General features: G+C 31.6%; 1 protein-coding gene across 1 annotated transcript; it reads right to left on the minus strand.

The window, feature by feature from the left end:
• Window positions 1-416: 416 nt before the first annotated feature.
• Window positions 417-7,614, minus strand: LOC120079435 (methyl-CpG-binding domain-containing protein 11-like). Its single transcript, XM_039033611.1, has 3 exons — window positions 7,459-7,614; window positions 7,269-7,359; window positions 417-1,623 (listed from the first exon to the last, which is right to left on the minus strand). The coding sequence occupies exons 2-3, from the start codon at window positions 7,350-7,352 to the stop codon at window positions 775-777; spliced, it is 933 nt and encodes a 310-aa protein (XP_038889539.1). The 5' UTR covers window positions 7,353-7,359; window positions 7,459-7,614; the 3' UTR covers window positions 417-774.
• Window positions 7,615-13,133: the final 5,519 nt, after the last annotated feature.

Consider the following 13,133-nt stretch of genomic DNA (forward strand, 5'->3'; position numbering starts at 1 on the left):
TATTTTTGTATCACTTCAATAATAAAAAAGTCTCTACAATAGTTTTTTCTCCTTGATCTAGGATTTTTCACGTAAACTATTTGTGTCTCTTCCCCTTCCTCTTTTTTTTCATCAAATATTTTATTTTACCCTAGATTTATTTCCTTTTTTTTTAATTTTAGGACTTGTTAGAACCTATAAATATAACTTTTGTCGTAACTTTCGTTTTGTTAAAAAATAATAAAAAGACACCTTATCATGATTATTTCTCCCTATTTTAGAATTTTTCATGTAAACCTAACATTTTTTTCCTACACTAAACTATTGCTTACAAATGAAAGAAACACAAAAAGAACAAGCAAGAAGCCATACAAAAAGACAACCCACCAGAAAGAGCCAAACAGTTGAGAGGGATCCAAACGGATCAAACAGAAGGATCCTTAAAATATTAGGAGAAATGAACCATATGGATCAAACAAGGATTCCAACTAAATCAGTATGGATAGATCTCTACCTTACAAAGGTTTACATGACAATATAATAGTACAAGCATATTACAGTTAATTGTTACAAAGGTCATTACGTGCTACAATTTTATTCAGTACAAATGAACAACAAGTGATGGAACATAATAAGCCTAATCTATTGATTGTATGGATGGATGTTTCTGTCAATAATTAGATTACTACAATTAACCACATTCGGATTACAGAGCTACCCAGGAAGATCCCCAGCAATCTGAATCTTCCGAAAAGACAAATGAAGGGGCCCCAAGCCAGAAACGTAAAATCGTCTTCAAGGGTTTACCTCATTACCACCATTCCTGTGGTTGCCATTCTCAGTTACTTCTATAGTCTTGTTTGTCTCAGTATGTTTCTCACTCTTCTCTTCAGTTGCACCTGCTTTGTCCTTGATTTCTCCTTCGAGTTCAATATCCTGTTGATTGGGGTTTTGATTCTCTAGTGCTTTTTCTTGTTTATCAGATACAAGAGTGTCAGGTTTGACAGCTTCACCGAAATTACCATCATTCTCCTCAACTTGTGGCTGCTCAATCTTTTCTTCATGCTTTGCTCCTTCCAGATTCTCATTGAGGTTTAATTTAGAGCTTTCAGGTTCCTTCTCATTGAGGTTTGTTTCCAATTTTTCTTGATCTGATTCATTAGTTATCTTATATTCTTTTTCAGCATCATTATCTGCATTCAACTGGTCGACAGGTTTTGGTGGCTCTGCTTCAGCAGCTTCGTCTTTTGTTTCCTTCTCATCTTGATTTTCCTTCTTACCATCTTTCACTTCAGTATCATCCCTGCTCCCATCTTTTCCAGCATCTTGGTTGTCAAATTCTTTCTTCTCCTCCAGAACTTCTGGTTCAGCTTCTGTTTCTTTAAGATCTTTCTTGGACACCGAAGTTCTTTTTCTCTTTGGATGCTCACTCTCCATTGGTGGAGATGCTTTAGCCTTTTCACTTATCCTTGCTGACCTCCTCGGCGTCTCACCTGTGCCCCAATCAAATTCGGCAGCTGCTGGGCCACCAGGGTGTGCCTTCAGGTACTGATCCAACTTTCTTTTGTTTTTGATCTCCTCCCCTGTTGGAGTTGTGAAGATGACCTCATGTTTCTTAGGAGAGTTACCTTGCTTAGGAAAAAACTGCCAAACATTCATATCGTTCAATCAGTTGCAACCAATAAACCAGTAACTCAGATCTCTCTTTTTTGTTTTAATTTTTCAATTTTTTGTTATTAATATAAGATAATAGAAGCTAAATAATTGTGTAAATATAGGTTAAGGCGAACTTCATAGGCAGGTTAGTTCTTGATATATAGATTTACAAGTTTTCCATTGAAAGGGTGAGTGAAGGACAATCAATAAAGTGAGTGTTCCTCTCAACGCGTTGATACTCTTGCAAGAAAGAAATCTTTCAATAACTAGACAAAAGTACATCCAAATAACCCACAAAACAAGAAGTCTCTCTCCCCAAATAAGATGATAAAAGAACTCACATTGGTATAAATTACAGTACTCAAAAAGAATAATAATAACCAAAGAAAACTATCTAGAAGCCAAAAAGAAAAAAGAAAAAAAAGTACATTCTCTCCCTTTCACACCCATGAAAGTCTTGCCACTCTCTCATACAGAACACTTCCGTTCCTCTTCAGCCATAAGCTCTATAAAGTAAAAAAACAAGTAATATTCCACCATGAAATCTTCATCTTCTCTTCAATAGGAAACCAGCACAGCGGCAAGTGGAAAACACCAGCTAACACCAGGCATATATGGGAAAAGGAAGAAAACGAAAAGCCAGACACAGAATTTTGGAAAAAGAGACTGCATTAATTGGAGTTCTTTATGTTGTCAGCATCGTTATTGTTACATAAACAGCACCAATGAGGATGCAGATCTATAACCTTGCGTTTCTGTATAAGATAAAAAGTACTAACCTTCCCAAAATCAAGATGCCAGAAGAAAAATCTCAAGAATTTGAGAATTCTAAATTTCAAAACCTTAAAAGACACATCCTGCTGGCTATGAGTCTGACATGCTGTTCACAAACAGCATGTGGATTAACAAAAAAATGCTCGACTCCTCTGGTAGACCATCTGATATCATGCTGCCTACTTGGAGCCAAATTCCGTCCTTTTTTCATCGCTAACCATTCATCCACATCCATCTGAAAAAGATCTGATGAAATGTATACCGCAGTAAGAGATTTTATCATTTCTGAAAGACTATAAGGCAAAAGTACAAAGAGACCAGCCGTTTTAGATGCTACTGATTCTCCCTGGCATTCTCCTGTTAGGAAAAACTCACTCTACATTTCTCAATCTCCAATCCTTGCCATGTATCTCACTTCTCAGCTTATTCCTTTACCTAACAAGTGGGCTTCCCCACACTCTTAGGGAACTTGCACTCATACTGTTGTTTGAGCAAGAACTTCAAGATGCATTAATCTGTATGCATTCTGAGTCACCAGCCCAATAGGAATCGAAACCATTTCAAATGGAAAAGACAATCACCATCGGTTAACTTTTATATATAGGCTTGTAATCACACCTTCCTGATAAGCTTGGGTCAACCAAGGATAAGACATTGGCCTTGTATAAGCAGTAAGCACAGAAGTTTTTGATCCAGACCATCAGTTTCTATAATGAATAGCTTTGAGACAAGCAAAGGCTTCCTCCTTAGCCTTGGAGTTTGACTCAAACTATTATTTTTAAGTGATGGATGAGGGAAATGCAGTTGAGCAATAATCCACCAAAGATATTCAGTGGAAACATGTAAGCCCCATCAGAGGAAGATAACCAATTCAACATATTTTGGATTTTATGGTCTTGAACAGCCACCTTGCTCAGACACCAAATCACCTATATAATCAATCCGGGTGTGTGAAGAAGTGCAGAGCTTGGTACTAGCCACCATCATATTTACGGAGAAGTCTAAAACAGAACAAATGCTGAGCACATAGCTCTGAGCCAGCATTGTAAACAAGCATGCGGTCAATAAACACAAGTAAATTTGGAAAGGAACTATCTTAATATGTCCGTGAGATATTTGAGAGCTTGGTCATTGGTCAAGCCAAACAACATGATCCAAAAACCATGCCAGATAGGGGCACAAATTAATACAATTATAAATTTAGACATACAATGATGAAATGTAATTTTATTTATAACATTCAAATCGAAGTTATATTGATTACCGATACTATATCAAGCTGTTGTGTTCAACATTAGTTTATTTAGAAAATAAGACTATATAAGTTTGATTAGACCATATAATAAAGAGCATGACCATATGTAGATACAAAGGAAGAAAATCATAATTTAAAGCTCCAAATATTTAGTAGTTTTTTTCTCAGTCAGAATTATAGTTTTTATGCCATTAAAGAAAATTTTACATAATTTAAATTTTAAATAAAAATATCCATTTTAACTTGTATTTATACAAGGAAACAAACACCATAAATTTAAAAAATAATATATATATATATATAACCCAAAACAAAATATGAACCTTAATAAACATTATCTAGAAATTAAATAAAGGGAATAGGGTTCCCACCCAGCTTAAATTAGAGATAACTTACTTATTTTCAATGAGAAAAGTTTTTTTTCTTTTTTTTTTTTTCTTTTTTTTTTAAAAAAATCAACATGATAAAAAGGTTCATATGTATTTTTTTTTTTTTTCCAAAACAATGAGTTAACAGATGACCAAAATCAATGTCCACTATTTCTTTATAAAGGGAAGTGGGGTGGGGTCACATGCCCCCGGGCCCGAAAGTGGCTCCACCAGTGCCTTAAAATTTATGGTGTTCTTGATAAGTGCAAGAGGCAGTTTAAGGCACGTTCTCAAGCTTATGCGAATCAGGTTATACCCTTCTTTGAAATCAATCTTCAAGATGAGAACTGCTCCATGTATGAGTGCAGAGGGCTTAGGTAACACTGATGATAGTGATACCCTCATTCAAAATCAATCTTGAAGATGACAGTCTCATGTAGTTCATCGAATAGCTCCGCAACTACAAATTTAATCCGAAGCTCACTGATTGACTAGCTACTGTTTAAGTGAACTTGTATTGGAATGTAGTATACCTAGCAGTGCACAAGCTTCTTGATTTGGTTCTTTTGAAGTTGAAGATGTAGATTAGGACCTAGGAGTTATCCAAGGGTAAGGAAAGGAAATCACCACATTTTATAATATCTTGTAGAGCAAAGACTACCACCAATGGAAAGGACCTAGGAGTTACCCAAGGGTTACCACATTTTATAATATCTAGTAAAGCAGACACTACCACCATGCATTTGTTCACACCCTGAACCAAGGCTCTTGTTTCTATGCCTTATCGGTAGCCAGTTGTGCAGCAATATCTAAAACTAAAGGTGGTCTCCCTCGGATTAGCCTCCAACAAGAGCAACCTTCTGTTGGACCAAAACAGATTTATAGGTACAACCAACCTTTTGTGATTAAACCAATTTCAGATTCTACATGGGCATTCTTGACATCATATCGAGCTACCGCATCACCTTCCACACACAACTCTTCCCCCTCCAAGTTCCAAATTCTCCTTTATGAAGTCATTAGATACAGAAGTATCATTCAACTCAAAGTAACCAGCCATCATGATCTACTACATCAAATATCCATTCCACCAATTCTTGAATTCAAGTTTTTGATATCAATCCCATTTGACTCTCTTGGACTGTTCCAATTGCTCCATCATTCATCCTAAGATCATCCCCTTCGCTTCCAGTGCATGTTTCTCTTGCCATCAGTGCGGGAACATTCCTCTTTTTTCCCCTTAAAAACAGCTCCCATAAGAACATCCTAATCTCTACACTTCTTCCCATAGATCATGAAATTTCCATCAAATCCTCGTCATGTCTTAACTCCGGCAATTTTGGCCCTCAGTTCACCATTTTCTCCATTGCATCTAGTCAATATTTCATATTTGAATTTGATGTCAATGTCAAACTAGTCTGGAACCATCATGATAATGGCATTCATTCTTTCTAGAAGAATACATAAGGTAAGAGTACTAAAGAGAAAGCTAGTCCAAAGATAGTTGACCCTGCCTCCTACCAGAATTCTCCCTGTAGTAACGAACTCAACTTGGCTAACTTCTCCCTCTAGTTGTCAACCAATTCCTAATTTATTCTCTTGACCAACTATAACCAGCTTCCACAACCTATTGTTGAAATTCACTCCTGTCACCTTGCTAATGCCTTCCTCTCCTTTCCATAAGTATTAAAAGTTTTTCCAGAAGTATGAAACTATTTGATCACGTACAGGATAATTTGTTATTTTGATGATACTGACAAAAATGACAGGAAACTTTTTATATTGACCATCTGCAAATATACAGTTTGAACTGCTTGATAATGCCATGGAATCGATTTCAGCCCCTGATACTAAACACATTAATACAAATGTCCCAACTAACAAAACTAATTAGTGAGCAATAATGAAAGTGTATTAGGGGCTTATCCCATCCAACCAAAGTGTTGAACATTCCAGATCTCCCTGATAAATTTGCCATAACTAGTGTTAAAGAGCCGTAGCAATTTCAGTTCAAGACTTCCTTCCCCAAGATAAACATCCTCCTAAAAACTCACTCTTTCCCTTTTTCTCATCTTTAATCCACAACCCCCCTCCTTCAACATCTAGAGCTGCCCAAAAAAGAAGCAATCTCTTCAATATGCCAAACGAGTTTGAGAATAGCAAGAGAAGAGATAATATATTTATATAGAAACAGTCTATAGGCATCCAACATCTCAATAATATACTCGAGATTCCTCCATAAAATAACCTTGTAGATATCCAATTTGTTCCAGTTCTGAAAATAAAATCCATCTCCAAATCTGCACGTTCAAGGAAATATGCAACCCCCAATAGGCTATATATGTAGCATCCAAAAATAATGGATCCACTAATAACTCGAATCATGTCGTTAAAAGAGCTGGGGAGTATAGGCTTACATTCTAACTTAGGAACTGGAAATTATAACCCGAATGAAGGAAACCCTTTTGGCAGGATTAACTGCCTAAGAACATAATCTAAATATAACGAAATGTGTCTTTATGGAAGGGTACAGAAATAGATGAGGGTAACTAACAATCCACTGAAAGATATGATTTAAATTAGGGGGAAAATTTCCGACCAAATGGATTAGTGGCGGGTATTTGGTCCAAAATGTACCAAACTGATTGAATAGGAAATACGCACACACGAATATACACTTGTGGGGCGGGGGGAATCCAAGCAGAACATGCACTTCTCAATAAATAAATTAAAAAAAAAAAAAAAAAAAAATCAATTGCCAATGCTATCAGAAAGGAAATTACTCATGAACTATAAAAGATTCCAACCCTCGAATGATTAAGCAATTGCAGCCCTAATCCTCCCCAGATAATGCAAAAAAAATTCATAGCTCACAGTCTCTCTCGCACCAGAAGCAAAAGGGAGCCAAAATTAGCCCAGGATCCAGATATAAAAGAAAAAAAATTCAAAATACCATGTCAAAACGAAGTAAAATAGAAACCAATAACCAACAATTTCCCAATAATTCACCAAAAGAACACTGGAAAACCAAATCAAAAGGGGAATTAAGCAAGAAATTTGATAATTCAACCTTCCAGAAAAGCCCTAGCTACAATAAACAGTGAATTACCACCAAAGAAGCCCTAAAAATCCGGGAATAAGAGAACCCCAGTTGATAATTCAACATTTTAGAGCAAAATTGAGTAACAAAAACAGACAATAAACAAAAATCAAAAATCCACAAAAGGAATCAAAACCTTTTTCTTCCAACCAGGAGGAGCAGGGAGTTCGAAGGACACCACCTCCTCATTCCCAGTGTCTTTCTTCACTGATGCCGCCATTTTTCACCTACCCAGATGAAGCAATGATGATAAATTACACTAAAAATAGCTCAGAACAAACAATTTTACTGAAAAAAGGTTCAGAGAGAGAGAAAATATGGTTTACTTGGTTTAGGTTTCTGGGTTGCTTTACTCAGCTGCTCTTAAACATGAACCCAAAGAGACGAAGGAAATAGATTTACAGCGAGAAATTTGGTAATGACGGAGGATTGTACTTCTTTTATATTCAATTGCTTTCTTTTCTCTCTCTTCTTTGTGGGAGAGAAATCCAGAATCTCCCGTTGAGCACTTTGGAAATATGACGGTGCGCTCTCCAGCTGACACCTGTCTAATTCTTTCCTTCTTAATACTCGGCAGTTGGCTTTTCTTTTTCATTAAAATTCATGTTGGATTTTTAAAACTATATTAAATTTTAAGATAAGTGTTTTAAATGATAAATTATTTAAATATTTTAAAATATAATTAAATATTACTATTTATAGCTATTTTTCATTAATTAATAATAATATTTTATTAGATTTATAAATAAATAAGTTTAATTTTTAATTTGAAAATAGTCTCAAATTTTTTTTCGTTGTAGCACAATCGCCATGAAATAAGAGATCGAATATCAAACTTCTAAAAAAAATCGTCATGCAAGTTGAATCACTTTGATAAATTTAATTCTTTTTAAAACTATATCAAATTTTAATTCATATTAAATTACATATTTTGCCTCTAGAGGTTTATAGTTGTGTCTAGCCTATAGGCTAACTTTAAAAAGTCTTTTTAAGCTATTTAGCTTTTAACTTTATAATTTTTTTTAATACGAGATATGTATAATATGCTTTTTTGAATTTATATTTTTTTTTTTTTTTTCGCCTCATAAGTCATACATCTATTTGACCATCTAAAAAATTTATAGATTTGTTAGACATTTGTTAGACATCAAAGTAAGATTTTAAACCTTTTTTTAAAAAACTAAATTGGTATTTTAAAAAAGAAAAAAAAGAATAGTCTAATAAGTACACACATGAAATTGAAAGTTATGATTACTATTAAAAACTATTTTGTTCTTTTAAATAAAATGATTAAAATATCATTTTGGTACATATACTTTCGAGTTTGTTCAAATTTAGTCTTTGTACCAATTTTAGTCCCTATAGTTGTCTTAATATTTAATTTAGTCTCTCAAAATTATATTTTATAAAAAATAATGAAATAATAATAATTTTCATACAATAAACTACAATATGAAAATGCATTTCTAAAATATCTAGTAAAATGTTAATAAATAATAAAAAAAGATTTTGAAAAAATCAGTAATAGAGACTAAATTTAAGATTTATTAAAAGTATAAAAACTAAATTAGACATTTGAAAGAACAAATCTTGAAGGTATACCGAGCAAAATGATATTTTAACTTTTTTTTTAAGAGATCTAACCTTAAAAATTATGTAAATTTTGTAGTTTTTTTTTTTCTTTTTGCTTTATCACCTATCTTTAAAATATTTTAAAAAAATAAGTCAAATTTAAAAATTTGAAAGAAAGTATTTTTTATAATTTTGGTATAGAATTGAAATGTGTGTTTATAATAGAGATAAGAAGTACACTAAAAACAATTTTTAAAATAATAAAATATGGAGATAAGAAGTACACTAAAAATTATTTTTAAAAATAATAAAATTGTTATCAAATAGGTTAAAAAAGTACATTTAAAGTCGAGAAATAAGTATTATAAACTTTAAAAGTTTAGGAATTTATTAAATTAAAAATTAAAAAATTTATAGATATATTATAAACTTTTTACTATTGAAAGATCTACATGTTATAAATCATCCCAAAAGTTCATTAAATTTGTAACTTAATCAAAACTAAATATATTTTGATGCTCTCAAATATCTTATTAATTTTAATTTACGCTGACCACTTGATTAAAAAAAAAAGAAGAAGAAGAAGAAGAAAAGAAAGATAAGAAGAGAAATTAAATAATAAAATTAGACACTATTTTAAATGCAAAGCCATGTGATGTGTAATTAAGTAATAATAAAAAATTTGTGGTTATTAAATATACAGATCAAATCATGATGTTGATCCAAACAATATAATAATATCAATTAATATTGGATTATTCTATCTCTATGCTACATTTTTTGTTGAAGCCTTCATACTAACTATATTTTTTGTTTATGAATTAATTTTTAGGCTTTTAACTTTGTATCTATTTAATAATCAAATTTTAAATATTTCAATTATGTTTCCAAAATTTGAATTGTGATATTCCGTAATTTCAATTGTTAACATTGTTAATGTAAATTATTATATAAATATAGATGTTGGTTGATTCAACATGACATGACAGACAGATGATAGAAAGAACTAAGAAATAGATAGTTTAAATAAGATAAATTATATTGTTAATTATTCATATTTTAAGACGAATATTAATTACAGAAAATAACAATTTAGTAAATATAAGTGTGTGAAAGAAGGTTGATTTTGTTTTGGTACACCATTGAACGGTTGATTTATAATGTCAACCTATATCATAAACTAAGTTGGATTAATATGATGTTGATATGTCATTCCTTACTTTATGGTTTATGCTAAACTATATAATTAAAGTATTGATTTTCATGAATGAATGGGTATAGTTCAATCGAATTAATGTTAACTATTTTCATGTCTTAAGTGTCTGTACCTTTTAGTAATTAGCACTTCAAATAGGTTTATAAAGTTTAAGTCTATCGGCAGTGTTTTAACAAAATTATTTATTAACAAATCAATTTAATATCTGTTAATATAAGCATAATTTAACTAAAAAAAATTTATATTCTTCCTTTTGAGGTCAAATGTTTGATTTTTCACCAAAAAAAAGTCAACTATACATTCAATTGTTTTCTTTTTCTAATATATAAGTATTTTCACAATATTTTTATATTACTCCCAAACATAGTGGTTTTAAAATAAAATCCAAAAGTAGCCCCAAAAACACTCGATGCTTCACCTTCATCAAAGATTTATTATTTTTAATTGAAATTTAGAGGGTTTTTTTTTTTTTAAATAAGGTTTCACCTTATTATAAAAATATACCTTTTTTCATTTTAAATATGATAAGCTAAGTAAGCCCATGTAGATCGGCCCAATGCTCTATAGCCCACATTAAGATTGGCCTGGCTTTTGGTCTTGGAAAATTCGAACACGATTAGACATATGCCCTTAATTATATGTATTTTTCTTGGAATAATCGGATATATAACAATAATTATACTATCATTTGAAAAAATAGCAGAAAGTGGGATCATTTTGAATTATAGAAAAATACATATATATCACGTGAGTATAATTTTATGAAATCTTAAAATGTTCTCATCGTCCCTTTTAATTGTACGGTAATTAATTTGACATTTTTATTAATAAGACTGTAATTAATTGTTCAACTATATATCCAACAGATTTTCAACGTCAACTAAGATCATAATTTCAATTGAATAATTTACCATAAATCTCGAGATTTAATAGTTGTTTTGAATTTTCAAATAAGATTTAATAGTTGTTTTCAATTTTTGAATCTTATACATCAACTAATTTTCAAATCTTGTTTTAAAATTTAATAGATCATGTTATATTAATTATCTAACTGATATTTGTTATTTATATTATACTTTCTACTAATCTCAACCAAGTTCACAGGTTTTAAATGATTTTGAACGTTATATTTATTATCCTTTTGTTTCAACATAAAATATTAGAATACAACACGTACCCCTAGCTTTCTTGTATTTTCTTGTTATGGCTACTCAACTATTAAGAGTTTTGTTTAATGGCAAGGGAGATGAAAATAACCACTATATAGCAAGGAAACATGGCCTATTAGTAATGTGCACAATTTTCAAGTCTATGTAATTTGAATAACAACCTCATTCGTTCTCATCCAGTCAAACATCCGATTGGAAGACCTAGCAAAAAGAGAATTCTATCTTGCTTAGAGAATAGGAAAACAATACGTTGTACTCGTTGGGGTAGTAGGGGTCATAAGAATAGGTCGTGTAAAAATCCAATACCTGGTTGAGTTTGGATTTTATTTATTTTTGCACTTTTACCTCATATTTTTCATTGTGAACATTTATAAATGGTTTTATTTGTTACAAGTACTTATAAAATTTGTTATTTTTTTTAATACATGTTAATTTTTCCATCTATTATTACTATATTTTATATGTTGTTTCTCATACATTTACAATTTTAGTGACACTATAATTTTATTTTTCAATACACGTTAATTTTTCCATCTATAATTATTGTACTTTATATGTAGTTCCTCATATATTTACAATTTTAGTTACAACTGTAATTATCACTACTTAACGTTTTTACATCCCTTTGTTACAACATAATCATATATAACTGTGTATAAAACATTACTTTCTAAAGTTTGTTTTGTCATACTCTTTGTGTTTCTATATTAGTGAAGGATTAAATGAGAACACTTTATTTGTTTTTTGTTTTCTGTCATGGAATTTATGAATGGAGGTTTTTTCCTCCAATGGTTCATGTTTTTGCTCATTCATTCAATAATGATATACATTTGTCGATTGTATTGTAGATAAAGACGTTGTGCAGTGTTATAAAATATTGACCATCATTCTAAATTCTAATGATATATAGTTATTTGTCAAATTAGATTGTTTAATTTAATTATCAGCTTTGATTAACGGTTATTTCTCAAATTCAAATTAACTTTTTATCAATATATGGGAATGACTAGATATGTAAATAAAATTATACTGCTTAGTTCGCTTCATTGATAGGATAATTAAAATGAATCGAATGTGACATCCCGAATTTGCAGATAATTTTAAATTAATTATCTCAAATTATTTAGGTTAAATTCTAGATTTTTCTTTTGCCAAAAAATAATTTTGGACATTCGAATTATCAGTTATAAAAGATTTAATAATTTTGTTTAAATTTAATTGGGATATTTGGGAGTTTAAACTTGTTTTGTTGGAAGATGGGAAATTGAAGGGGAAACGGAAAAGATAAATAAATAAATAAATAAATAAATAAAAGAATAAAACCCTAAATCCCTCTATCAGCCACCCCCCGCCCCCACACGAACTCTCTCTTCCTCTCACTCACTCTCACGATCTCAGTCCCTCCCTCTTGCTTAGCCGATTGCATCAGACCTACCGGAGAAGTCTGCCGCCTTTCTCCCTCTCGTCTCTCACCCGATTGCAAGCCAAGTCATCATCGTGCGCAACACCTCGTCGTCGTCGTCTGCGCTAGCTTCCAGTGGCCGTTCTATTTTTTTTTACCAGCAGTAGCTGCGACCATCAGTCATTGCCTTGGGGTTGCCGTCACTACATATGAACGGATTTTGTGAGTTTGAAACGCCTAGACAAAATTTTCAACAAGGTTCAGGTTTGTATTGGTGGGTTTTTTTGTGAGATTCTTTTGGGTTTTTGTTTAATTTTTGGTTGCACCTTCAATGGAGGAGAACCTTGAAGATGAAAAGATGGGGAAGAGGAAAGACTTCACCGATAGGAGGGGGGAAAAGTTGTCTATTCATTCGAAGTGACAAATTCAAAAATGAATGACAAATTCAAAAATAGTGTTAGCTTTTTGGGAAGTTAAATTGGCCGTGGGTTTTAAAAGTATGTTGTTAAGTTTGGTGGTTTTTCCTTCATAAGGTTTGTATCTACGTGTTAGGGGTATTTTGGACTTTTAAAATTTTTATTTATCATTTTTTTTTAATTTTGTTTTGCCATTTTTATAAATAAAATGTGTCCAAATAGAAAA

This window comes from Benincasa hispida, chromosome 6 (genome assembly GCF_009727055.1).
Source record: "Benincasa hispida cultivar B227 chromosome 6, ASM972705v1, whole genome shotgun sequence".
In the NCBI taxonomy this organism is placed as follows: Eukaryota; Viridiplantae; Streptophyta; class Magnoliopsida; order Cucurbitales; family Cucurbitaceae; genus Benincasa; species Benincasa hispida.